The sequence below is a fragment of the Oreochromis aureus genome, linkage group 2 (genome assembly GCF_013358895.1).
Source record: "Oreochromis aureus strain Israel breed Guangdong linkage group 2, ZZ_aureus, whole genome shotgun sequence".
NCBI lineage: Eukaryota > Metazoa > Chordata > Actinopteri > Cichliformes > Cichlidae > Oreochromis > Oreochromis aureus.
The window spans coordinates 3,067,771-3,095,716 of record NC_052943.1 but is presented as its reverse complement, the minus strand read 5'-3'; the positions used below and the strand labels follow the sequence as shown (position 1 = coordinate 3,095,716).

At 44.2% G+C, this 27,946-nt stretch overlaps 1 protein-coding gene across 1 annotated transcript; it reads right to left on the bottom strand.

Moving 5' to 3' along the window:
- Positions 1-1,143: 1,143 nt before the first annotated feature.
- On the bottom strand, positions 1,144-27,118 carry si:ch211-159i8.4 (matrix-remodeling-associated protein 5). The gene is made up of 16 exons (XM_039622733.1): positions 26,991-27,118; positions 26,748-26,884; positions 22,076-22,205; positions 21,075-21,313; positions 15,005-15,156; positions 11,717-14,803; positions 11,356-11,594; positions 10,323-10,593; positions 10,015-10,215; positions 7,837-8,355; positions 7,518-7,689; positions 6,935-7,201; positions 6,681-6,807; positions 6,281-6,361; positions 3,258-4,404; positions 1,144-2,437 (listed from the first exon to the last, which is right to left on the bottom strand). The coding sequence occupies exons 1-16, from the start codon at positions 27,075-27,077 to the stop codon at positions 1,884-1,886; spliced, it is 7,410 nt and encodes a 2,469-aa protein (XP_039478667.1). The 5' UTR covers positions 27,078-27,118; the 3' UTR covers positions 1,144-1,883.
- Positions 27,119-27,946: the final 828 nt, after the last annotated feature.

The following is a 27,946-nucleotide window of genomic DNA, read 5'->3' as shown; positions in this document are numbered from 1 at the left end:
ATACATTTGCTTTGCCACAAGCAGCTCTATAAACTCTGTGTAGGCTCCTCTTCTGGGACAGTTTATTTTAATTTTTTTATTGTAAATTTTCTACATGTGTCGCTCAACAATGCCAGAGCTGACAGACAAAAGAAAAGAGAAGAAAATATAAAAAAGAGGGAAAAAGGAGAAAAAACAAACATTAATCATGACGGGTCATCAACCGCTGCATCCATAACACACACCAGCAAACAAATGATCTTTGTGTGAAGGTGTTTGAGTGAAGGTGAGTGTGTGTTTGTCGTAAAACATACTTGGTGAGAAGCCACACCGGCCCCATTGTCAATGAGTAAGAGGTCATATGTTGGGTGCATGTGTTGCACCCTGCTTTTAAGATTAGGCTTTCCTTTTTGATAAAGCACACAGTTAGGGCTGGATCAGGTGATCCTGAATCCTCCCTTAGTTACACTGCAGCAGGTGCAGGCTGCTGGGTGCTTCCTGTGATGCACTGATTCTTTCTTCTTCAGTCACCTTTTTTTCACTCACTATGTGTTTATACATCTCTCTGCATTTAATCAATAGTTATTATTAGTCTCTGGGGAATGAAGTGGGGAAGGTTTGGGCTCAAACCCAAGGATGAGATAAACATCTACTCTGCTCATCCTGGACGCAGAGAGTTTTATAGACTCCAAAAATAACAACTAACCAGTGCATGTGTGGAGGTTACCCAGTGACTGCAGGTAGTAATGGTGGTCAGATGGTCCTAAAGAGGATTAGCGTGCAACACCCTCAACCTCTGTGTGACCACTTTTGACTGCAAGGCAATTGCACAGGTTTTCTGGTGAGATGAAACCTGTCTCCAAACAACTAAGTCCCACTTGGACTGACTGTAATCAATCTCAGACAGATTGGCGACTCCCACAACTTGTATGCCACGCATGTCTTTGATAGAGGAGTCAATTGCTTGCAGAAGAAGGCCTTTGTCATTCTGCATTTAAATCACCATCTGCAGCAAGTTCAATGCACAATGCAAACCCACAAATTTCCCACTGTCTGGCTACAGTGATAATTAGCATAAATTAGACAAAACTCAATGAACAAAAAACAAACAGAGAAGAAAAGAACAAGAAAAACAACAAGAAAACAATAAAAATCTGGATATTTTATTACTAACTTATAAATTATGTACTTACATATTTTGTTAATAGTTCACAACCAGCTATGAACTATTCCTTCCCACCATTATGAACATGATTAATGATACTGATACATACACTGAATCATTTGCTCAAACACACTGTAGTAATAAGAGGTAATTGAATCCTCATAGAAAAGAGACATTGAAAGTTTATCATGTATGGTACTTAGCAAACACAGCCAGGACTTACAGATGTCTGCAGTAAACTCTACTCTTTTGTACCATGAATTGTTGAATCTTTATACAAACACTTTAATCTGCCAAAAACAAAAAACTGCAATACTGTATGCAGATGATTGGTACAGAAAGTAAAGCATGAAGGTATGTTATCTGACAGAACATGCTGTTAAGCGGCAACAATTGTTTAGGGAAATAAAATTTAATAAACTATAATGTTGTAAGGATAACGTGAAATCACATCTATGGGAGTAATGCCTAGAAGACGAGCTCGCAACAGGACAAAAGACCTGTAGGATCAGTAGGTATACTGAACAAAAACAGACAACAAACAAAAAATGTGATTTACGCTTCACAAATAATAAATGTTCATTTTCAAACTGCAGTGCGTGAAATCCCAAGCGAAGCTATTAGTCAACCAGCTTTAAATCTGCCGAGTCACTGACGATATATTCAAACCTAATGGAAAAAAATCCTATCCTGACCACTGATGTGAGATATTCTGAATACAAATGATTGTTAAAGTAATTCAAACAACTTGTAAGTATGTCGATTTGAAATCCGTTCCGAGGGCATTTTTTGCGTTGCATTTGTAAATACCAGAGTTCATGAGCACAGGGTTCTGTATGACCAGACTGCCCTCCTCTGTCATATGAATTCCTCCCTGTACCGTGTACCGGCTGTGTGGAACCAGTGTGGTGCGCCCAGGTAACGTCCATGAAATGTCTGGCTTTGGAATACCAGTTGCGACACACTTTAACATCACGGGCGATCCCCTGTTCGCTCTGGTGATGGAAGTCATTGTACTTGTGATTCGTGGAGGGAACACCATCACAGTGACTGGGTAGGATAGTGCTGACGAGCCAAAAGAGTTGGAGGCTTTACAGATGTATGTTCCTTTGTCAAAGGTAGCCATCTGCCTGAGCTGGAGCGTACCATTGGGAAAGAAAGATATTCGGCCAATAGTTTGAGGTTTGTCCAAAACAACACCATTGGGCAGGATCCATGTAATTGATGCCTGCGGCCATCCATCCACAGTGCAAGGCAAGTTCAGATTGAGGCCATAAGTGATCTTCATCCCACCTGGAAACAGTCAAAATGTAACAGTAAGATAATTTCTTGCTCAAAGGATAGACACAATAAATACAATGATACGACAGAACTGAGATAACACAAACATGCATTGCATTGACTCTTTGGCAGAACCTCTGAACACAAAAATTACTCTTGGGTGCAGACCAAAAGAACTAAAACTCTTAAGAGCAGCGGTCCCCGACCTTTTTTGCGCCACGGACCGGTTTAATGTCAGACAATATTTTCACGGACCGGTGTGGCGGATAAATACAACAAAATAAAATGATACGACCAAGACAAAAACTGTGGGATTTTGTAAATATAATAATAAACGTGAATTCACTGTGTAATTGTGTAACTTTATTAGCAGCATCCTCCTGAAATGCGCCAACAACATTGAGAGTAACATCCTCCTCTCTGCCCCTTAATGCTCTCTGGTCGCTATGGTAACGCGCAAATATTTCTTTCAAAATAAGACACACAACTACAGCACGGGAAAAGACCCAGGGAAACCGATTTAACAATAAAAACCCTGAAAACCATAAATTTCACACCCGAGACTCAACTCTTGCGGCCCGGTACCAAACGACTCGCGGACCGGTACCGGTCTGTGGCCCGGGTGTTGGGGACCGCTGCTTAAGAGGAAGTGCTCTTGGTCAAACAGACACATTTTGCAGTCGCTATTAAAAAGAGGGAAAATAGTTAAAACCGGTCTTGGTCCAAAGACAGCATGCATTACACAAATATATTTCTTTCTTTTTCACATATGAACTCCACATAACAAAAGACATTTCTGTTTCATTAATTTTGGATAAAAAAACAAACATACCTGTAGATCCTCTGATCACTGGCTTTTTCCCAGCTTCCAGGGCATAGCGTTTCTCTGCTTGTCCTGCAACATTTTTTGCTAGGCACCGATACACTCCTTTATCAGCTGGAACTGGTCGAGAGATCCGCAGAGTTCCATTGCCTAAATAATGGGTGAACCGCTGGAGTCTAGCACCAGGCATCAACAATGTGCCATTGGGTAGTATCCATGAAAACTCTGGGCTTGGCTTGCCACGGGCAGAGCACTCAAGAGTCAGTTCCCCTCCATCTGGCTTTATTGGTAAGATCTCAATATTGGGAACAGAAAAAGTAGGTTTCTCTGCTAATGATGCTACATCAAATTCAACCAAAAGTGAGGCTTCACCCATGTTGTTTTTTGCTAGACACATATACCTCCCTTCATCTGTTTTCCTTAATCCCCTCAGCTCCAAGGTCCCATTTTGATGGACTTGAAAGCGACCTCCGAGGTAGGGTGCTGGGAGTGAGAGGCCATAAGGAGTAACCCACCAGACTCTTGGTTCCGGTTTTCCTTCCACTCTACAATGCAGATGTGCTGCTTGGTACGATACACCCAAAACCTTGGTGGTACTCCTCCCTTTCACACCATTGATAAAGGGTTCCTGGGGCTCAGCTTCAACTTTTACATTCTTTACATCATCACCAGCTGAATTTCGTGCCAAACATGTATATATTCCTTCACTAGACAGTGTCACTTTCTTTACGAGTAACATTCCACCATCCATAATCTGAAATTTGTCCGATGATGCTGGTATTGCATCCTTTTGTGGTGAGATCCATGTGATTCTAGGTGTAGGTTCACCAGTTGCCTCACAACTCAGTTTGGCTGATTCTCCCAGTTTTATCGTCACTAGTGACTGTGACTTGAATCTAATTTTCGGAGCATTTGGTCCCACTTTGACGCTCACTTTTCTTTCGTCTTTTCCCAGTTTGTTCTTGGCATAACAAGTGTAGTCACCCTCATCTTTTTTGCCCATCTGCTGGAGAAGTAAAGTTCCATTGCCAAACATAACATATCGGCGGTTACGAAGGCCGCTATCATCTGACTGAAGGGCGTTGTTGATTATTGTTCCATCTGGAAGACTCCAGAAAACTTCTGGATCGGGTAGGCCAGTTGCCACACAGTCCACCTAGAGTGAAGGTAGGGGAGAGGCAAGTATACCGATGAATCAAAACAGCTGATCTATACAACTGGGTAGGAAGATTCTTGTATTATGGAAGAATCGTGGTTAAAAGAAACATGAAGTCTGCTATTTGAGTCATCAACCCATCCTGGCCCTGCTCAATACCAGCTTCATAATCTTTCCATTGGTTTTCTAAGTAGAACTAAATCATACAAAGGAAACACTAGCACATAGTAAAGTGAACTGTTAGGTCACATTGTGCCTCAACAAACCAAAGACGCCTCTTGACATTGATTGGTTGCTCAGCTATGCAAAGATGTTTTAAGACCAACATGAAAGTTGGTCTTAATATACTTATTAGTATAGATTCTGCTATGAGAGAAATAATAAATATAAATAATTATTCATTATTATAAATATAATAATGAATAATTATTAATAATTAAATATAAAATAGAGGTGCCCACACAGGAAGCAACTAGCAATGATATGGTGAGACCATAGAAAGTCAATGATGTTCACAAAGTTCGCTAGCAACTTGAAGTTGTCAGTCCTGAGTTAAACATTTCTCAACCTTAAGGTGAGGATAGTGGTGATTGGCATATTACAATGTGGAAAATATATTAGAAGCTTATCTAGATGTTTGCTAGTGACCAACAATTAGCTACAAAGCAATTTACAATGCATCCTGTGTGAATGTCTCTTTAGACTTTTCCACCATAGAATTAAGGTAACATTAGCTCATATTCATCTATATGTTGCTAACAATGATTTAGATGTAGATGACGATTTGCACTCACTGAAAAGCTAAAGATAAGCTAAAGCTTAGATATGGGGGTAAAATGAACAATGTAAAAGCCACAAAGTCAGTGCTAACCAATTTCAATACGTACTATAAATATGGATAATTGTTGACTCAGACATCTGTTGTCATTCTGGTAGATGTTCCATAACTCATAATAACTTGGACTTATTTGCAGTGACCTTTCACACTTAGGGGAGAAGAGGACTCTAAGCATAACAGAGCACCAGATGCCTTAACTTTAGGAATCAAGTGTTCAGGGTTCTTTCCTTGGCAAATGTCCTGAAATGACTGTTTTTCTTGAAACAATGGATTCAAAAAGGCAGTAAAGCAAAATTTGGACACAGTTTCATATGTTGATCCGGCATATACTCAGACTAGAGGTATCACACACAGATATATTGTCACGGTTCTGGGTCGGTTCGACCCAGCATTTTGAGTTCTTAGGTTTTGGTTTGTTTTTGAATGATCGTTTTGTTACTTTTGTGCCTTGTTGATTATTATTAGAATTCTATGTTTCTGTTTATTCATGTTTAAGGATTTGTTCTTCGGTTGTGTCTCATGTTCAGTATAGTTCAAGTTCCATGTGTTATATTCTGTCTGTCTCTCAGTGTCGAGTCTGCGTCTTTGTGTAGTGTTTTCTTGTTTCTTGTTTTATTGTGAAGGTCTGCGTCTCATGTGAGTGTGTTCAGTTTGACCTCCCTTGTCTCATCTCGTTAATCACTCCCAGCTGTGTCCCCCACCTGTGTGTAATCTCCCTGTGTTTCTCTGAGTGTATTTAAGTCGTGTCTTCTGTTGTTGTAGTCGCTGGTCCGTCTGTGTATCCATCGTATTTCATCCGTGTGTTCTCCCTGCTGTCTGTCATCACTTACCTCCACCCACCCTTCTTCGTGTTCGTGTCCTGGTTCGTGTTTTGTAGTTTAGTTGTTCCCAGTTCATATAGTCTGCGGTCCAGTTTGCCGTTTTTCTATTTTGTACTTTATTTTCAATAAACCACCTTCACACCTTTACAAGTGCCTGCGTTTGGATCCTACTTCATTATCTCCACACAGCTCACTTCACTCGCCGTGACATATATACCTGGAAGTTTTCCCCAAAAGTGACCCTGGTCTGTGCCGTCCTCACATGTTCGATTTTCGGAGGAGTCATTAACACCTCAACCTAAAAACAAATGCATAAAGTATGTTATTGTAAATAACAGCAAACCTTGGTTCATATTTCTCATCAGTCAGCTACATATTGGTGAAAGTTATGAAAATACACTTTTAGTATTCATCACTGACACATCAGCTGCTTTAGCTTTACTCAGCACACATTAAAAAAAACAAAAAAGAAACAGTGAGGACAAACCTCACCTTTAATGGAAGGCACAGTGTTAGAATTCTTGAACATTAACAGTTATCAACAAGAGATACTAATGAGCTTCCAAAGAGTTGGCAACAAAATAAACTGGCCCCATATTGCTCTGACTTGTTATTACCTGGAAAAGCTCCATGTCCTCCCCATTGGGTCGCTGGAAGACACACAGATAACTTCCACCATCCAGCTCAGTTAACTGAAGAATCCTTAGGGTCCCATTACGGAAAACTTTAATTGGTCTCTCTGGACTGGAGGCAGATGGGGGAGAGAAAAGGCACTGAGATTAAAGCAGTCTGGTTTAAAGGCAACCTAAACATTTTGAGTAATCTCTTTGTTAGTGTTGTACTGGTTCACAAAATGGGACATTTCAGTTACCTGTATCGATGATCCAGGATCGTTTTGGATGGTAGTTGCCAGATGGTCCCTCTCGTGGAGTCAGTAGACTCCGGACAATGGAGGTAAACAGCAGAACCATACATAGCTGAGACGGTGTGTTGACGGGATGGGGTAGCATGCCGGTGTGTTGGAGGAATGGGAAGAGGAGGAGGAGGTTGGTGAGAGAAGGAAGAGGAATCTGCTCTCACATCCAGCTGGATTGTTCTTTTGGCAATTCCCACAGTGTTACTGGCCAAACACTCATACCTGTGAGAGACTGATTAGCTTAGTGACATCTTTTAAACAACTCAGCTGTCACAGAAGAACATAAGAACAACCATATTAGAGTTCACTCATAAATCTGTACTGCTTGGAACGCACGATTTTTAAAACCTGCTAATGGTTGATCAATAATGTTATTTTAAACAATCCTGTATGGAACATAAATAAGAAAACTGCATGCCAATCCCTATGTCACGGGAATTCAATACAATTTATATGACTTATGAAAACAGAGCCAAGATAGCTGCATTCATACATACATTTATTTTGAAACAGTCTAAAAGAAATGGCCATCTCTTACCTCCCACCATCAGATGGTAGAACATTCTTAATGAACAGTGTCCCATTTGGGAAGACAAACAGCCTGCGTCCCAGAAACTGTGATGGTTTGACTTGGACACCTGCTGGGAGTGTCCACTTGAGAGCAGGTGGTGGTTCGCCCTTCACAGAGCAGTGAAGATAGACACCTCTGCCTGGTTGGATAGAGATTTATTGGTTTAGAAGGGTTGTGATTCTATGAACGTTTCAGCCATGTCTTTAAAAACACTTTCAGTGTTGATGGAAATATTTTTTGTTGTGTGAATTCAAACTACTGGAAAATCTCTGCTTCTGTATCATACCTGGAGGAATGATCACACTATCCAGTGCTTCTTCGCTTATGCTTGGAGGCAGAGCTGCTACGTGCAGATGATAAGTAATTGTATCTGCACCTGCTGCATTGCTTGCAATACATTTATAGTTCCCTTTGCTGGAGAAATTAGCAGAATGAATGTGAAGGGTCCCATTCTGAAGCAGAGACATTGGAGAGAGGATAGTGTAAAGAGTCCCGGCATCACGAACAAATGTTTTGTCTGGGAGGATCCAGGAAATCTGGGCTGGTGGTTTGCCAGAAGCCAGGCAGTCCAGAAACACATTTTTTCCTAAGTAGACTGCTATCTCTGTGGACCTGGGTGGTTGAATCCTGGGTGCCTCAGTTTGCACAGCTAAAGTGATGACCATCCGATCTGATCCAAACTTGTTCTGGGCTGTGCAAAGGTACTGTCCTCGATCCTGAAGCTGGATGTTTTTAATAACAAAAGTTCCATTTTTGAAGACTTCAAAGCGGGTACCGTGCTTGGTGTTAGCTGGGACAGTGGCACCTGAGGAGAGACCAAACCATAAAGACTTCTAAGAATTTCTGCTACTAGAAAAAACTAGAAAGTGCATTTTCTGAAGAAACTGCAGTGTGAATGCTTGAATCTGAATGTATGCACTGAAATAAATTAATTGCTGAATTTAAGTTAAAAATTTTGAATGAGATGAAAAATACAGAAATTTTCACCTGAAAACAAAAGTGCTGAACTGCTAAAAGCTGATTGCTAAAAGAAGAAGAAGTTGGAAAAGAGCTGAAAATGTTTTAAATGTAAATTAGAAAAACCTAAGAAATGAGAAAAGAAAATTTAGAGTCAGAAAACATCTGAATGAATATTAAAAGTTCATATTCTTTGAATCACTGAATGACTAGAATGTGATCCCTCCACTTGGATCCACACAGTTTAAAAAGTTTAAATCTCTGAGCTTTGAAAGACACGCTGTTGTAAAGAGAACAACGATGGGTTTGTTTTGAGGGTAAAATGATTGCTGTAGACCAAACACTGTGGACACAGCAAGAGTTGAAAGAGAAGTGTTTAAGATGAATCTTGGCACAGTGAGAGACAGAGCTCGTTAGGCAGGCAGGTGTGAGCCTGGTTGCTATAGTGACTGCACCCAATGGCTCCATACACACGCACACAGACATGCACCTCACTTTTGCTGCTTAAAATGAACAGAAAACTCAGCTCAAAACAAATCATTCCCAAAAGAAAACGACAACTTGTATTGACAAAATTCTTTCACTGTGAGCGACAGCACTGTCCAGTCTACCAAATTCTCAGTTTTCATGCCTGTGGAGTTTATTATACGGACGTGGTGACAGTGGAAAGACAGCCTGCTCTTCTGATTTTCAAACAAACTTTCTGAGCCATTTTAACATTGGAGTCTATGGAGGAGTTGGAGGGAGGAGGCTCTGCATTGGTGACATTTATGAAAGAACCATAACACCTAGTACAATAGTAAACACATTGGATGAAGGAGGACAGCGATGGCTACGTTTTGAGGTTAAAATCATACCTGTAGAGCAAACGCTGCGGACACAGCAGCAGTTTTAAAAAAAGATTTTACAATTAATTTTTTTGCTCCTCTCACTCTAGCAGTTGAGCTGTCTCACTCTAGCCCCAACATTCCGTCCCATACACACCCATTATAAACTCTGAAACGGGTGAAAAAACATCATGAAACTTAAACTGGAACTGAAGAAAAAGTATAATAGATATTGAAAAGATAAATACAAGTTGAATAGTTGAATGTATTGACTTTGTTTTAAAGTTTGAATGGTGGCTCTATGTCAACGTATGTGGAAGTAATACGAGTTTAAAAATGAGTAAGTTGAAGGAGAATTTGAAGGGTCTCCCCATTGAAATACATGGGAAATTTTTGTTGAAAAAAGTTGAATAATTTTAAAAATATAAATGTTAAAAATGAGAAAAATAGAAGCAGTCATGTCCAAAAGAAGAGGAATCTAACGGTGTTTGAATGGTTTTTCTAAGTTGAGCGGTGTTGAAGGAATTAGATGCCAAAAAACGTACGGAATATATAATAATAATAAAGATTAGAAGAACAATACTGTGAATGCTTTTACAAGCATTCACACTAATAAATGGCAAACCTATTTAATACCAGACCAGAGCTGAAAATTGAGCACACGGTAAATTGCGCCTTACCTGTTGAGACTTTCATCCAAGCAATGTTAGGTTCAGGATTCCCGGTTGCTTTGCACGGCAGGAGGACATCACTCTCTGCCAGCACTGACACACTTGCTGTGGTAACTGTGGTAATGCGAGGTTTAGCCCCACCACCACCACCTTCAAACATCCATCGGAAAGGAGGTGCAGCTGTAGGACGACGGGAGCTAATTCGTCCTGCTATTAAATTAATGAAAGCATCAGTTTTATCATAATTAATTTCTAAACAACATTCATTAATATATTTTAGCTCTTTCAAATGATTGTACCTCCAACAGGCCACCAACCTTCATGCAAAGCCCCAGCGGTGGTGTGATGGTAGGGAAGAGGAGTCGGCATGAAACCAGAGAATGATGATGATGATGAAGGTTTAGCAGAGTTTGCGGGCTGAAGGTTGCTTGTGTAAGCGGCAGTAGGCACTGCTGGTTTGGGGGTGTAAGGTCTATGTTGGGATGGAAGGTTGGGTTTAGGCAGTAAGGGGGGTGGAGTATTGTAGTAACTAGGGCGTGGTTTGGGTGTAACCATTCTCCCCAGCTGAGCAATGCGATCAAGCTGTGCCTGGAAAAATACAAACCAAGCATGATCCTTTGTCATAATGTCAACATTTTTCAAATAAACATAATTTCTAATTACAAGAAAAAAGCCAAAGTGAGCTCTGATACTGAAAAAATTATGAAACTTAATCATCCCACATGTGTGATTTTAGACTCAATACACGTTCAACTTCTAAATTAAGTTTCCATTTAGCTTTGTTTTCAGTTTAAAAAAAGTCAAACCTCGGATTTCAGTAGTTAATGCTTTATTTAAGAGCTAATGCTAACTGTCTGTGTCTGTGGTGAATTTATTCATGTAGATTTTATTTCCAAAGGCCTGTCTGCTGCAGAAGACATTAGATTAAGCAATAGGAAGCATGAACCATACTGCCAGCCTATGAGCCATATGATCATCACCCTGGGCTTAAAGAAGCAAAAAGCTCTTCAGCTTTGGAGTTTGGATGGTCAAAGAAAAACCTCTTTAAACTGGTCAACAATGGGCACCTCTGTAGGGAATGAACATTATTCATGATGGTAGATTATTTTATCTTGTGTAATACAACATAGTGATGTGAAAAAAGACAATAGACCTGCAATACCTCACGACTTTGCAACAGAAAGAGCATGGTACCATTTTTTTGGTCTTCCAAGACAGTTATGCTATTTTTGTGAGGTTGTCCAATATGAGCATGTCTCTGCCAGACATTCATTTTATGAATATTTACATACAAAATTAGACAAAAGAAACCATGTGAACTTTATACCAGCCCCGAGTCCCCCATTATACCTGTCTGTATCTGTTCCTCAGCCTTGTTAGAAACAGTAGGTCTTTTGTTTGGGTCATGCCATCCACATGATGATTCTGACGATGATGTTGGGATAGGTGGGTGTTTGAGTAAGTCAGTCTGATATTTCCTGCTCCTGAAACAGTGGGCGTGGGTTTGACTGTTTCAGCTGTAATTTCTGGTCTGTTGGTGACAAATGAGCCATGAGCCCATGGGTGTGGGAGAGCTGCAGGGTGTGACCCTAGGATGAGAACCATGAATTGCAATAAGGCTTAAAATTACAGAAAATAACAGAAAACAAATATTGTTATGTGTTCAACCTACACATTTAGAAAGGAAATTATAGCATGCTACTTTATTTACCTTGTCTCGGATGTGGTAAAGATCTTTGTCCTGGCCAGGAAGGGTACAGGGGATAATGATGATGACGATGATGGTGTAAAGACCAGCTAGAGGTTGGAGGGACTCTGGGAGGCTGGAAATGCCTGCCTGGATTCACATTAGTGTGCCTTCCTGTGTTTCTGTCTTGGTTTCCATATGTAACCCTCTGGGTGGTAGTTTGTCCTCTTCCCTGGTTGGTTTGATGAAGCCAGGGGTGAAGGGGCTCCATTACGGGGAAATTGCTCATTTGAGGCTTTACAGTTGGTTTGTGTATCCATTTGTCTTCTCTTGGTGTGTCTTCATCTCTGGTTCCACCTCTTGCTGAATGTGATGTAAAGATGTTGGAGGATGAAGTTTTTGCATGCGTTAGTGTTTTTTTCTCTGGCGAAGGTCGAGTGTAAAATCTCGGTTGTGTTGTTGACCTAAAGATATCTCGTGTATTGTAGCTCTCTGTAACCAACTTTTCGGTGTCTTTCTTTCTCCCTTCTGTCTCTATTTGATATTTCTCTTGCTCCTCTGGTGCTTTTGGAAGCAGGTTTTTATTCTTGATGCCATTTCCTTGAGTCATCTCTACTTTATTTATCTCAGGTTCCTTTAAGTGTACAACATCCTTCGTCTTTTCTTCAACAGGCCGTATAGCTGGATTATCTAATTTAGGAGTGACGATTGTCTTTGGATTAGGTAAATGGTTTATACCTGGCAAATGACCTACGTGGGGATTAGTTTCCTTATCTGATGGAAAGGGGGTAATGCTAATGCCAAGCTCCTGAGCTGTAATAAGAGTTTCACTATTTAAATCTTCCTTAGCATCCAAACTGTCACCAGTTTTGTAATTATATTCATCATAGTACTCATCTCCCTCTGTCTGATACTCAGCAGATAAGGTTTCATAGTTTTCCACTGTGGTTGGAACAGTTGTTGTAGAAGTAGTAGTGGTAGTTGTAGTAGTGGTAGTTGTAGTAGTAGTTGTTGTAATGGGTGGTGTTGTCATTGGAGTGGTGGTTGTTGTTGGGGGAAGAGTTGTTTGGGGTTTGTTTGATGAATGGTAGAGGGGGTTAAGATGTGGGTGGATTCTTCTCACTGGGGGTTTTCTACGTCTGTAAGGGCGCCTTCTTCTGTTTGAACCAGCAGAAACAAAGTCAGCGTTTCTTCCTCCCTCTCCTAAGTGCTTATTTTCTGACTGTTCGACTGGCTGATGAATTCCAGAAGGAACTGTAGTCCTGGGAGAAGCAGTCTGAAGAATCTGACTTTCTAATGTTTCAGAGTGTTTTTTCTCATCCTCCTTTTGGCCTGTGTTTGAATGTACCTCAGGATAAAGTTTCGCATTGATAGGAAAATCTGTCAATTCTATCCTGGTATCAGGAGGTGTGGTGGTATGATGTAAGTTGTAAGCAGCAGTATTAACCATAGTTGCAACTGCAGTTGTAGGTGTGGCTGTACTTGGTTGGATGATTACCGTGCTTGGCTCCTCAAGTGTCTGCTCAGTGGGCAGAGCACCACTTGGTTTCGCATTAGCTTTTGCCAGTATCTCTGCCCAACGATTTGGATCCAACTCCTTAATGGATTTATTAGGTTTTCTCTTTGAATCTTTCATTCGTATCCTTTTCAAAAAACCGTTAGGATTCCTTTGCCTCGATCCTACCTTCTCAGGGAGTTGTGTAGAAAAAGGACGCACAATTTCTTGAAAATCTCCCCCTGAGCCTTCTCCTCCTTCCAAAGCAACTGTCAAAATAGGATGCTCTTTCTCAGTTTGTACTTTAGTCCTTTCAGAAGCCTTTTCTCCCCTGACTTCCACTATGTGAGTCAGCATGTCAGCTCCATACAGATTGGAGGCCAAGCAGCTATATTCCCCTGCATCTTCTAGTGTCAGTCTTCTTACAACCAGCGTCCCATTCTCCATCACTTCTGCTCTTCTTGTCTGTTGTGTGGGGAGAAGAACTTGATTTCTGGGTAGATACCATATAGTGTGACTGGGATGAGCCGAGGTCACCTCACAAGGAAGAGAGAAAGTGTTCCCTCTCTCAACTGTAATTTTCTCACCATTGAAAGCTGTTGGACTCAGTGAGCGCTCTTTGATGGTTAGTCTCAAGGGCATCAAGTCCACACCGGCTTTGGTTCTGACAATACAGTGGTAGACACCGGAGTCAGACAGTGTGGCATTCAAAATCACAAGCTGCCCATTTTCAGAGATGTGTATTTTATCAGTTACATCCTCCACAATGGACAAATCTGGAAGCATCCACTCCATTTTCACCTGTGGATCAGATGTAAGGACACTGCACTCTAAGTTAACCTTTGATCCTTCAAGAGCAGTCTGAACGCGTCCTGCTGTCCCTCTGCGAATTAGAGCCCAGGAAGACGCAAAGTCACTGTCATCTTCAACCCTGTGGATGTTGATGTTCTTTGTAATTAAAGTAGTGAAATCCATCACCAGTTTCTTGGTCGTTGTCTGCTTTCTATTAAGCCTCAAAGTGACTCTGGGTTGAAGCAGCCATGAGGGTTCTGCTACCAAATACCCTTTTAGTTCTGTGAAATATGGCGAGTTCTCATTCACAGCTTGTGTGTACTGATAGGTTACTCTACTTGCATTTCCCCTCTGATGACCTCTCTCCAAAATCGCAGGGCTTTCGTAGTAATACGCAACCAGTTGCCACAGATTTTGCAATTTCTCTCGATCAATCTCGCATTCAATAGCAGTCACCAGTGATACATTGACAGATAAGTCCCGAGGTGAACGCGGATTTGCCGTCCACGTCATAGGTGAACTGTCTCCAGGATGGCGAACATCACATGCCACATGAGCACTGTTTCCATGGCTATCTGAGAGAACAATGGTCAAATGACCTAAAGGTTTTTCAAAGTCCTGAGTGTATGGAGCGTCAGGCTCTGCTTCTGATTCAGCCCACACTGGATTGTCCCACTTTTTGAGAGGGGAACGAAGAGCTGGTCGTTCACATGTAAGCTTGTCTGAAGTTAACCCGAGAAAAAGGGTCCCATTCAGGTGCTGAGGTGAGGAACACTGTGGGCATAGGTCTTTGGATCCACGTTCCTTCTTACACTTTATTACTCCTGGAAGAATGTGAGGGAAACAAAGTTGGGATGGAAATGTAAGGCATTGAGAAGATATGAGGGAAAATATTAGAGATGATGGGAAAACAAGGTGAAATTGTGAAATTACAATGAATTAGAGAAAGTGCATGCTTTGTTTTCAGGCTTTCAAAGTGCTCATGTGGTGAAATAGGGCTAGGGTATTCAGTTATGCTTTCATACCTTCATGTGTGGAGCTCCATTCCATCAACCAGTGGAGCTGACAGTCGCAGGTCCAAGGATTACCATGTAACGAGAGGAGCTCAAGTCTGGGAGCTGTCTGCAGAGCTCTGGCAGGTAACTGCTCCAACAGATTGTCTGATAGGTGTAAGTGTCTGAGACAAAAACATTTACACAGTGTCTTTGTTAAAGGGTCTCCAGAGTGATGGGGACTGGAAAGATTGTTGAATACATTGTACATATTGAAAGGAAACATATGTATTACATTACTTGCGCATCCCGTCCTATCCTAGAACCACAATACAAGAGTTTTAGGAACTATCGAAGCTCTTTAAACACTGTTTTTGGGGTCCTGTTTCGCTTCTGTTTGAAGGTTGCTACACTCTAAGGGGAATTTCTGAGTAATTGTCAGGATCTGTGTTGTGGATGAGAGAAGGAGGACCCAAACGCTGGACTCACAGGTAGGTAGGTGAAGGTTGGTATTTATTGCCGATGGAGTGAACAAACAGAACAGAGGTAGGAAATGGCTGGCTGGCTGGCTGGACGACTGACTGAATGACTGACTGAAAGGCTGAATGGCTGGCTGACTGAACGCAGGCGTAAACAACAACATAACATCAATGACACGACCAGGACTGAAGGGAACAGAGGGCTTAAATACATGACTAACAATGACAACGATTGGAGACAGGTGAGAGCACAGCTGAACTTAGTCTAACTAATGATGCACAGAAGGAACTGGAACATGATACACTAGTAGACAGGCTGGCATAGAAAACATGGATGTGAAAATAAACTGAACATGACAAAACAGAAAACACTGGGTCAACGACCCAGGAAACCTGACAGTACCCCCCCCCTTCAAAGGCCGGCACCCGACGGCCAAAAGAAAAAAAAAAAAAAAACAAAACAGAACAGGGCGGGCGGAGGGGGCCCAGGACGGAGGGACGGAGTCCAAAACAAAAACAGTTCAGGTGGGCGGCCACATGGCCGGTGGCCGAGACGAGAGAGGTCAGGTGGGTGGCCACGTGGCCGGTGGCCGAGACGAAGCAGGTCCGGTGGGCGGCCGTGAGGAAGACGGCGGCGGCCACTGAGCAGGTCCGGTGGGCGGCCGCGAGGAAGACGGCGGCGGCCACTGAGCAGGTCCGGTGGGCGGCCGCGAGGAAGACCGCGCCGACGTTGACGTCCAGAACGTGGCTTGGGCGACGGCGTGGCAGAAGCTGGACCATGTGAAGGCGAAGCTGAAGCCGAGGCTGAGGTCGGACCAGGCGAGGCTGAGGCCAAGGCTGGACCAGGCGAAGCAGAAGCCGAAGCAGAGGCTGGACCAGGCGACGGCATGGAAGCCGGTGAAGCAGAAGCCGAAGCAGAGGCTGGACCAGGCGACGGCATGGAAGCCGGCGGTGACGAAGCAACAGCTTCGGAGGCTGGGCCAGTAGGCGCAGAGGCCTCTGGCTGGAGACAGGCTGGGCCAGTAGGCGCGGAGGCCTCTGGCTGGAGACAGGCTGGGCCAGTAGGCGCGGAGGCCTCTGGCTGGAGACAGGCTGGGCCAGCAGGCGCGGAGGCCTCTGGCTGGAGACAGGCTGGGCCAGCAGGCGCGGAGGCCTCTGGCTGGAGACAGGCTGGGCCAGCAGGCGCGGAGGCCTCTGGCTGGAGACAGGCTGGGCCAGCAGGCGCGGAGGCCTCTGGCTGGAGACAGGCTGGGCCAGCAGGCGCGGAGGCCTCTGGCTGGAGACAGGCTGGGCCAGCAGGCGCGGAGGCCTCTGGCTGGAGACAGGCTGGGCCAGCAGGCGCGGAGGCCTCTGGCTGGAGACAGGCTGGGCCAGCAGGCGCGGAGGCCTCTGGCTGGAGACAGGCTGGGCCAGCAGGCGCGGAGGCCTCTGGCTGGAGACAGGCTGGGCCAGCAGGCGCGGAGGCCTCTGGCTGGAGACAGGCTGGGCCAGCAGGCGCGGAGGCCTCTGGCTGGAGACAGGCTGGGCCAGCAGGCGCGGAGGCCTCTGGCTGGAGACAGGCTGGGCCAGCAGGCGCGGAGGCCTCTGGCTGGAGACAGGCTGGGCCAGCAGGCGCGGAGGCCTCTGGCTGGAGACAGGCTGGGCCAGCAGGCGCGGAGGCCTCTGGCTGGAGACAGGCTGGGCCAGCAGGCGCGGAGGCCTCTGGCTGGAGACAGGCTGGGCCAGTAGGCGCGGAGGCCTCTGGCTGAGGAGCAGGAGAGCTCACAGCTGGCTCTGGATGCTGTGGCTTCGGGTCCGGGAACTGAAATGGATGGTGAATGAGTGACTGGACTACAGAAGACTGGACTACAGAAGGTGAGAGAACGGGTGACTGAACTACAGGGTGCTGGATGACAGACTGAACTGACTGGAGGACGGGCGACTGGATGACAGACTGGACTGGCTGGAGGACGGGCGACTGGATGACAGACTGGACTGGCTGGAGGGCGGCGACTGGATGACAGACTGGACTGGCTGGAGGGCGGGCGACTGGATGACAGACTGGACTGGCTGGAGGGCGGGCGACTGGATGACAGACTGGACTGGCTGGAGGACGGGCGACTGGATGACAGACTGGACTGGCTGGAGGACGGGCGACTGGATGACAGACTGGACTGGCTGGAGGACGGGCGACTGGATGACAGACTGGACTGGCTGGAGGACGGGCGACTGGATGACAGACTGGACTGGCTGGAGAGGACAAGACTGGAGGACAGGAGACTGAGCTACAGGGGCCTGAGGAACAGGAGACTGAGCTACAGGGGCCTGAGGAACAGGAGACTGAGCTACAGGGGCCTGAGGAACAGGAGACTGAGCTACAGGGGCCTGAGGAACAGCAGACTGAGCTACGGGGGCCTGAGGAACAGCAGACTGAGCTACGGGGGCCTGAGGAACAGCAGACTGGACTACGGGGGCCTGGAGGACGGGAGCAGACTGGACTACGGGGGCCTGGAGGACGGGAGCAGACTGGACTACGGGGGCCTGGAGGACGGGAGCAGACTGGACTACGGGGGCCTGGAGGACGGGAGGAGACTGAACTACAGACTGGACAGGAGCAGCCTGAGCTACAGGTGACTGGACAGGAGCAGCCTGAGCTACAGGTGACTGGACAGGAGCAGCCTGAGCTACAGGTGACTGGACAGGAGCAGCCTGAGCTACAGGTGACTGGACAGGTGGAGAGTGAACTGACTGGGCTGGAAGCTGAACAGCAGGTGAGTGAACCGACTGGGCTGGAAGCTGAACAGCAGGTGAGTGAACTGACTGGAGTGGGGATGCTAAGGGATGAATAGAGGTGGGTGAGGCTGACGACGGAGCTGTGGTTGGTGTGGCTGGTGGCTGAGCTATAGACTGTGCTAGTGAGGGAGATAAAGCTACAGCCTGGGCTAATAAAGCTGGTGCCTGAGCAGGGGACACCTCAGCTAGCCTAACCAGGGACAGTGCGAAGGCGTGAAAAGCTGGATCAGGCGGTGGATGAAGTGGTGAACTGACAGGTGGAGAGGCTAGCTCTTTCGCGCTTCTAGGGAGGTCAGGCGGGGTTCTGGTTGCCCTCAGCCTGGGCGCTGGAACAGGCACAGGAGGTGGCTGGACACCAGTCACCCCGACCCGAGAGACAGGAGCAGGTGTGGAGGTAGACTGGGTCGCAGCTGCCCTCGTCCTGGGAGCTGGCACAGGTGTGGGTGTAGGCTGACTGATAGGAGTGGAAATACTGACGGGGTGAGTGATATTGACATGTCTATCGGGATTAAGTCTGGTCCTTCCGCCACCACTATTTACAGTCTTTAACTGAGCTGTCTTTGGGGAAGCAGAGCAGAAAAAGTCTTCCCAGTCCACATCATCGTCTAAGAGGGAAGTTCCCCATGGATCGGAGATGAGTCTGTTATTTATTTTATGTGACGAATCAAATGAGGAAAGTGGCAAACAGTCACTGGGACTCACCGCCGGGAGTTGCTGGGAATAGTCCGTTTTATGGCGGCGTGAACGCCGCTTTCTCTGGGAAGAGGAAGCGGGCGGGGTAAACAGATGAGCCTCTGGCGCGGTAGCCTCTGTTGAGCCGAGGTGGGAGGCGTAGCCGCTGTGCCGTGGCGGAAGTGGAAGAGCCGGTGAGTGAGGCGGCTGGCGGGCGGCGAGGAGCGGGCGGGGGGGGAGAAGCGAGCAGCCAAGCTTGGCCTGTGACTCCCACTCTCCGCGGCGAATGCTCCGATGCAGGTGAGGCAGCAGGTGGAGAACCATGGCGTCTCGAGGCCCGCCCAGAGCCAGGCAGTACCTGCGAAGACGTGCTCTCCCTCAGCGAAGAGCCGCTGTTTTCCTCTAAGCTCCTCCGTCCAGCGAAGGAGCGCTGCCTCCTGCCGCTCAAAAGGTTCAGAGTCCGCTGGGTCCACAACGCGGGGTCGTGTCATTCTGTCAGGATCTGTGTTGTGGATGAGAGAAGGAGGACCCAAACGCTGGACTCACAGGTAGGTTGGTGAAGGTTGGTATTTATTGCCGATGGAGTGAACAAACAGAACAGAGGTAGGAAATGGCTGGCTGGCTGGCTGGCTGGCTGGCTGGATGACTGACTGAATGACTGAAGGACTGACTGAAAGGCTGAATGGCTGGCTGACTGAACGCAGGCGTAAACAACAACATAACATCAATGACACGACCAGGACTGAAGGGAACAGAGGGCTTAAATACATGACTAACAATGACAACGATTGGAGACAGGTGAGAGCACAGCTGAACTTAGTCTAACTAATGATGCATAGAAGGAACTGGAACATGATACACTAGTAGACAGGCTGGCATAGAAAACATGGATGTGAAAATAAACTGAACATGACAAAACAGAAAACACTGGGTCAACGACCCAGGAAACCTGACAGTAATACATATGTGATTGTCTCAAAGTAAGCATACATTTACTGAAGACATAATTTTGGGGGCTATTATCAGTTGCACTGGGAGCTAAAGTCCCCTAAAAAGTGTCTTCTTATATTCAACACATAAAAACACAGAAAATTTCACTTGTCATCAGACTTTATGTTGCTTAAAGAAAAACAGTACATCTCTCTGCCTACTTCAGTATTACGCAATCCAAAACACACGACAAAAACACAGCTCCAGTTTGTTAAGGCATGAGTCTAGGTTTGCTCTCACAACCACCAGCTGGCTAATATGGGACAATAGCATTTCTATTGGTGGCACCATGCAAACCAAAAGAAAAAAAGAAATAAATAAATAGGATGGCAGCCTCCTTACAATTAGGTGAAATCTGTTGTTGCCTGGTGATTTCATTGAATTATTTGATATTTAGCAGCCAGTTTTCAGTAGTTGTGGTTACCAGCTGGTCTGACTGACCACTTTTGATGTAAGGTGACTGCACGGGTCATCTGTTAGAAGGCATCCTAACTCAAGATTTCTGAACACCTAAATCCTTTTACAGTTAAATGACAGCAGCTATGTCACTGCTTCTGGAAGAATTTCAGTTTTAGATCAATATGGTTCCAGTTCCAGCCTTTGAATTCAAGTTGGTGTAAATTTCTGCAAATGCAGATGGTAATTTATTTTTATTTATTTATTTTAAAATTCTATTTACAGCTAATCACTATATTATCAGAAACAGACTGCACGGAATTACCAGCTCAAGTCCATTACAGTACAAACTGATAGCAGACCGACTCCATTAATTTTCATTTCATTGCCATCTTGAGGCATCATGAAGACAGCAGCTGACTTAAACTGGTTGCAGACCTGGTCTTCATGGCAACCATTTAATAGGCAACAAGATAGCAAATTCATCACACATAGTTGTAATAATTTCTTTTGTGCTGTGGTGCCTTATAGCATAAGTATGCAGTGCTCAAAGGAGAACCGCACAGAGTTTACGTTTGTTTGTCAGGTTCTTTGAGCTATTCCACTTTCAAAGAAACATCTAAATGAATGCCAGGGTACAAGGTTTCCTAGTAGAGAGTTGCATTGTGAACCATATTTTGAACGGCTTGGCTTGCTTGCGTATATTTACTTCCAAACAAAATAATGTAAATAGATAATTAGGTACATACTCAATAATCTTAAGTTAGTTTCAGATAAATTTCACGATATCTTACTTGACTCCTGAGGTCCAAAAGTGTCCTAGTACTGACACTGTTATGAAGGTATGCGGGTGGAGCTCTTTGAGAAGGTTCCCCTCCAGCTGCAGGAGTTTTAGGGAGGTCAGGCCAGAAAAGGAGTATGGCTCTATAAAGTCTATAAGGTTGTGGTCCAGATGGAGACGAATCAAACCGACAAGACCCTCGAACAAACCAGGATTTATTGACCTTAGCTTGTTGTAACTCAGCTTCAAGATCTGTAAAACAGGTAATGAGAGAACTATGAAAAGACAGAAGCACCAAACTGGAAGACATTTTCAAAGATTGCAGCGGTCTTTAGTTGGCCTGTGATGTTGCTACGGCAGAAGAGGAATCACGCAGTTGCAGTTGAGCCTCATTGCACTGGTCTAATGTGCAGTAATAAAGTCCAGAGTCTCTCATTTTTAATTCTGATGTAATTGCATGGATCATTGGTGTGTTTAAAAAGCTAATATAGGCGTTGATCGGATCCATCTGGACCCAACAGGACTCACTGTAACTTTAGTCAAGCAATCAAAGAACAGCTAATTACTGGCTTATATGTGGTTTACACAGGAGAAGATTGAATTGGACTCTGTGCATACACTGTATGCCATTGGTGTTCATTTCTTTTACACTTATCATTTTTTTGTTGTAATCTGTTTCTCCATAAAAGACATTTAATGTTAGAAAGAGAAAAACCATCTGATCTACAGAATGTGACGCAGAAGTAAACTTGGCTGTTAAATGAAGTTTCCACTTATGACCTAATCAAGTTTGTTTTATTCACAAATTTCTCCTGCAGCGCTTCAGAAAGCAACACGTGCAAACAGTTTGACACAAATGAAAAGTGCCACATTGGTTATCGCGAGTTTTTAGAGATGAGTCCAGTGAGTTTTGACTTTTTATTTCGATTAAAGCAGCAGTTCCTTCTGTTTATACCAACTGTAATAAATAGAGTCAAGATATGAATGTAATACATACAAAGAGACAAACTCTACCTGTAGTGATCTCAGGCTGTAAAAAGCTCCAGGATGAACCGTGTTAATGTCGTTGCCATGCAACATGAGCATTTCTAGCTGCCACAGTGACCTGAATTCAGACCCCTCCACCTCCGTCAGGCTGTTATATCTGTCAGAGAAAACAAACAGGACCAGGTACTGTTATGGCAAAGGCATAAGGCGAAGAAGGCAACGATATTCAGTGTGTAAGATAAGAGAAAAGGAAAATGCTTGAAGGACTTGAAGGAATCAAGGGTGACAGAGTGTTCAGACAGACTTTGACCCACAATGGTTTTTTCCTCCTTAAAGCTTTGCTATTTTTAAATCAGGGGAAACGTGTGTGCAGATTCAAGTGATTTATCTTCTTTGCAAACATCTAAAACGGCACCAATGTGGAACAGGAAGTAGCCTAACATGTGTTCAGAAAGTAGGCGCAGTTTCAAATATATTATTTCTAATATTTCTAACAGTTCCAGAGTAAATCTAAAAAAAATTAGAGACAAAATGATCATGATATGTCAGCATTTCTAGTAACTGGCTATGAACTTTTCATATAGCTTTGCCATGCAAAACCACTCTGCAAACCTCCTCAAAACCTCTTCTGGCATCAACATCAGCACAAAAACTGCACTGGGAGCTTCGTGGCCGAGCAGCTCCTTGAAGTGTAGCGTGCATATGGCCATGCACTTTTGCACTTTTGTCCATACAGTCTACACCTTGCATATGGTGTATTTCAACATTCATCAGAAAGAGCTACATCCTCAGCCCCACATTGACTATACGAGTCTCAAGCATGTTAGACTACTTGTTGTTTAGAAGTCAGCCTCCAGCTCCTTACAGCTTTAAATCCCCAGATGCTACAGCAGTCCCCTGTGCTGTAGGTGGTCCATACCATCCTCCATGCCATTTACTGAACAGTTCCTTTGAAAGACAGTGGAAACCCGCAGTTTTCTTTTGAATTCAAACTGCATGTCTCTAAACCTACGATAAAGGAAACAGGCCCAAGAGTCTAAATAAAACACCCAAACATGTCTGGTGTGAACATTTAGAGTTAAAATCCCTCCACCCTATTTTCAGGGTGGTCCCGTCATCGGAAAGTTTTAAATCTGTTTGCTCCCTAAAGGCTCGTGGTCCCCTTCCAAATGTATTCTTGTTGCAGTGTCCTGCTGAAATTCCCTTTGTTCCTAATACGATAGACACCGCCTCCGCCACACACAAAGTCATCAGGAATCAATATGGAATCATAAGCCTTTGCTCATGCATTGTAGCCCTGAGTGTTTCTTGGCTTCACTTTGGAGAGCTGTAGCTGTAGGAACAAACGCTGCCATGCAAGCGCCCGAGTACAACATCTTATAATGTCTGACTGAGCCCATGTAAGAAAAGCACAAGTCATTCGTCCTCTGAACTTTTGCAGTCAACAAGTGAAAGACACGTGGCCTATTTCTCTATGCTCTACCCAGGCAGCTCCTAAAATGGTCACTTAAACTAAATGGAGTTTATTCTCCAATGGGACAGTTTGCATCTTTGTCCAATAGTGACAACAGTTCAAACAAATGAATGTAGAGATTATTGTCAAGAGTTCAGGTGTAAGCATGGCTGCTGGTCGTACTAAACTCCCTAGTGAAACATCAAACACGTAGTGGTTAAAGCCTTGATTAAGCTACGAGTCCTGTTGGGTCCACTTTACTCTATGTAACATAAATCTCATCATCAGACAGTAAACACAACGGCCCTTGCGGACATCCATGTGTCTGCCTGTGTTTTGTGGCCCCACAGACTTGTCCACAGACAATTTACACTACAGACGCTTCTGTGGGATCTATGCAGAAGCTGGAAACCTGCGATGTAATCCGACATGCACCGCCCTAGAAATGTAAGTACACATCGCATCAGTGCAGTCCAGAGCTGTTGGGATCATCCTGTTCAGTACCACTGATTCCTCCTGTGCATTTAACTCTTTTCAGTTTTTAACATTTATCAGTGACAGAATAATCATCACTGCCTCAATGCTAGGAACAATAATCATCGTATCAGGGACTCATACTGTAAATGTCAGTAAATTCCTGAAGGGAGATTGCGGAAACTGTTGGAATGGACGTGAGGGAACGCACAAAGATGTGGAAGTAACAAAAAACGAAGTGGAAAAACTAATACGTTAGCCTCTGAAATAAAATACAACGATAATGAATACAACACAGGGTGAGATCCAGGAGGGAAAAAGTCCCAGAACTGTATTTGCTTCTGTCATGGTTGGCACACCAACAATGACATCAGCCACTTACCTAGGTTACATCATAGGCTCTACAAAGGTTAATCGCACAAGTCCAAATGCCCAATAACATTTTCCTGCAGCACTGAGCAAAGAGCAGCATGAGCGTTACTCGTACATGCTGTGCGGTGTGACGTACCTTCGAGCAACCAATAAAATTTAACCTACAGCTGCACTAAGTTCAACCACACAATGAACAAAAATATGGATGAAAAGTCGATTCTGTTCTTAACTTCATGACACAAGTTCACGTGGGCACAGGGACCTCAGGAGGACAGCAGTGTTGCAGAAACAACACACTCTTCACTAGCAGAGACAGTGCCAACACTTTCAGGCAGAACGCGGAACAATTTTTGGTCCGTTCGCTCCAGCTAGCGGTCAGCGCAGTGCATGCCGTTCCCTATGTGAAAGGGTCTTAAATCAGGCCTTCATACAATGCACCAAGTATGCACATCCCACCCAGTGGCAGACTTCAAAGAAGTATAAGAGGAATGACTGGATTAATTAATCCACAGTGGAGAATAATCGAGGCATGACTAATAAAATAATCACCATTTAAAGAAGATAATCAGGATTTTTGGCAACTTCAGAAACGGTGGGTTCATTTCAGATGGACATACAGTAGATGAAAAAAGCCTTTTTAATTTTAGTTAAATGGCCTGTATTTGTATAGCGCTTTCCTAGTCCCGCCTAGGGACCCCAAAGCGCTTTACACACCCAGTCATCCACCCATTCACACACTGGTGGAGGCAAGCTACAGTTGTAGCCACAGCTGCCCTGGGGCAGGCTGACAGAAGCGAGGCTGCCATATCGCGCCATCGGCCCCTCTGGCCAACACCAGTAGGCGGTAGGTGAAGTGTCTTGCCCGAGGACACAACGACCGAGACTGTCCGAGCCGGGGCTCGAACCGGCAACCTTCCGATTACAAGGCGAACTCCAAACTCTTGAGCCACGATCGCCCGTGGTTGATGACTAAATTTCAACTTTTACAGAGAGCAGCTTATAAAACTAAGCTAACATGAGCCTCAGAAGGTCCGATACTCTGTAGAAAACAGTTTTTATTCTTTCCAGCAGTTTTTTTCTTTTTAATGGCTTGATGGCTACGTACATGATGTAACTTTTGCTTTAAATTATAGGTAAACACAGGTGTTACCAATCACATTAATAAGGTTAAGTCCATTTCTAAGCCTTAATTAATGTGATTTATAACACCTGTGTTTACCCACTATTCTCTGTCAAAATAGAAAACATGGAATCCTAAAAACTGCTTTGGTGTAAGAGCTGTGTCTTTAACTATGTACACCAAGGCAGTTTTTAGCACATACAGTACAGATGGTACCAGCATCTCTGCTGTGCTGGCTAAATCTGAATCAGGTAAGATTTTCTTGGACATTTTTGAGTGGACCTTGTACAACATTATATTATGTGCAATATTGTTGCAGATGTGAAAAGGTGTTTGCTGAAAGGTGTAACTTCATGTTAATATTTTATTTGTCTTACTCTAATTCCTTCAGTAACTGTCCCTGCAGTGTAAAACATGCTTTATGCTTTGACTCAGCTGCAGCGGTGTGATAGCTTTCCACACAGAACAGGAGCCCATATGGAAACTTCGCCTCCTGTGAACTGCAGGTTGGCACTGCAGTGCTTAGTGACCACATACCTCCTGAAGTACTTGTCATACATTAGCATGCATATAATGAGTTAAAGTATCATTTATAGAGTAATCTATGAAAAGCAAGTAGCTGGAGTGATATTCTAACTACACTCATGAAATGCAGTGAAAGGTTTTTCCCAAAACAGAGCCTCACACCCAAATGGAAACCCCTCCTGTGGACAGTAGTGCTGTTCTGCCAAGCGGTTTGATAGATGGATATGTATTGTTTGGAGCCAGGATAATTAGACAAGGCTGTGTGTTACATACAAAACAGTGGCTCTGTGATTTTTTTTTTTATTTGATTTTTTTTTTTTTTTTTTTTCCTTCTGTGCTGGAGGGCAGTGAAAGCTCCATCCATAATTCCCACATGGAAGTGATTAGGAGATTTACTCTAGTACCACATGCTGGTGCTAAGCCCTTATCTTCTGGGCTAAAAGCAAATGTTGTCATATTAAATGCACCATGGGCCACTTGCTGCCTGGGGTTTCTTTAGCTGATATGGCAGGTTGATAAGATGAATGCATGGCAAGCAACAATCCTTCTTCTTGATTGTAATTTCTCTTTAAGATTAATGTCATTAAAACAAATGAAAATATTTATCATGACTTGGTTTGCGAGGCAGCTCGATCATTTGTTACAGAAAGAAAACAGTTCTCCGACCACGGCATTCCACACGGCTTCATGTGTTTAGTTTTCTTCCCACTGGACTGACACTTGGTAACTGTGTCTCAGTGTGTGTGGAATCTTACCCCAGGTTCAGCCGCTCTGTGTCCTTAGGAAGAGTTTTTGGTATGCTGGTGAGGTGTCTGAACGTACAGTGGACCTCTCTGACACCTGGACAGCTGCAGCTCTGGGGGCAGGATGGGACGGTGTGGACAGGAATGATCTGGAGGAAGTTTAAAGGAAGAGATCCATGGAGTGATATCAGGCAAATGTAGAAATTCAGAAGACAAATGGGCCTCTAAACATTTTCTATTTCAGTGAAGTTTTACCATTTGCCACAGCAGTGATGAAAGGAGCAGGGAGAACCACGCTGTAGGCAGGCTGCGGGCGACCTTGGCGCACCACCACAGTGCCATGACTGGATGGCTGTTTGACTGATCACGTCATGAACACACCTGTAGGCGCAGATTTGTGTCAACGAAAAGATCTCTCGCAGTGCTGTGTACCTTACGAACATGATCACATAATGCACTCTTTTCTTTATATTGATCTGAGTGTGGAGTAGATGATAATGTAGCGGAAACCATCAGACTACCACACTCTTGCTTGGCGCATGCTGGAATGGACTGCTGAATAGAATAAGCTGTCGAACTATTAGGAATAATGTAATGATAAAAGACTTAATAACTATTTCGTAGGTGTGTTCAGCTGCAGAATATAAATCCTTTAGTAATGAAAGATACAATACAGCAGATTCTTTGGCCAACTACAGTCATGTGAAACAGACAGATTTCACAGGACCCCCCACACTAAGTATGGCGCCGCTGCTTGCACAGGAGTTCAGAGGGTAAGTAGCAGCCAGCTGTTGCTAATCAAATGCACTTCATTAACTGATCCCCTATTAAAGCTGAAGTTTTGGCGTTTTGCTGGTTTGGATCGTTCAGGTTTGTCTTAATGCAAAGCCAAAATCTGGAGCGGATGTCCCCATGTTTAACATGCTAACCTCTGTTAGCATGTTAAACATGTTAAATATGTTAAATGTTAAAGTTAATGACAGTGCTGTTTAAAGTTTTTAGTACCTTGTGAGTTTTTGAACTTTTTCTCATTTTATTTGAGATTTAAGGAGCTGTGATGAAAGTAAAAATGTAAAAAATTACCATATTATCTCTCAAATTAAATCGCATCAATAACCGTTTCCACAAGCCCAAGGTGATGGAACGACGAAAGTGAGAGAGACAGAGGAAAGAACACTGGTAGCATTCAAAGCATGAGAAGCACTGAGAAA

Excerpts from the sequence above, each read along its gene's own strand:
- si:ch211-159i8.4 (XM_039622733.1), bottom strand. The coding sequence starts at position 27,077 with ATGGCACTGTGGTGGTGCGCCAAGGTCGCCCGCAGCCTGCCTACAGCG. Across the intron at positions 21,314-22,075 it reads ACAGCCTGAGATCACTACAG|ATCTTGAAGCTGAGTTACAA; the intron begins GTAGAGTTTGTC and ends CCTGTTTTACAG. Across the intron at positions 8,356-10,014 it reads TTGGATGAAAGTCTCAACAG|GTGCCACTGTCCCAGCTAAC; the intron begins GTAAGGCGCAAT and ends GTCTCTCCTCAG.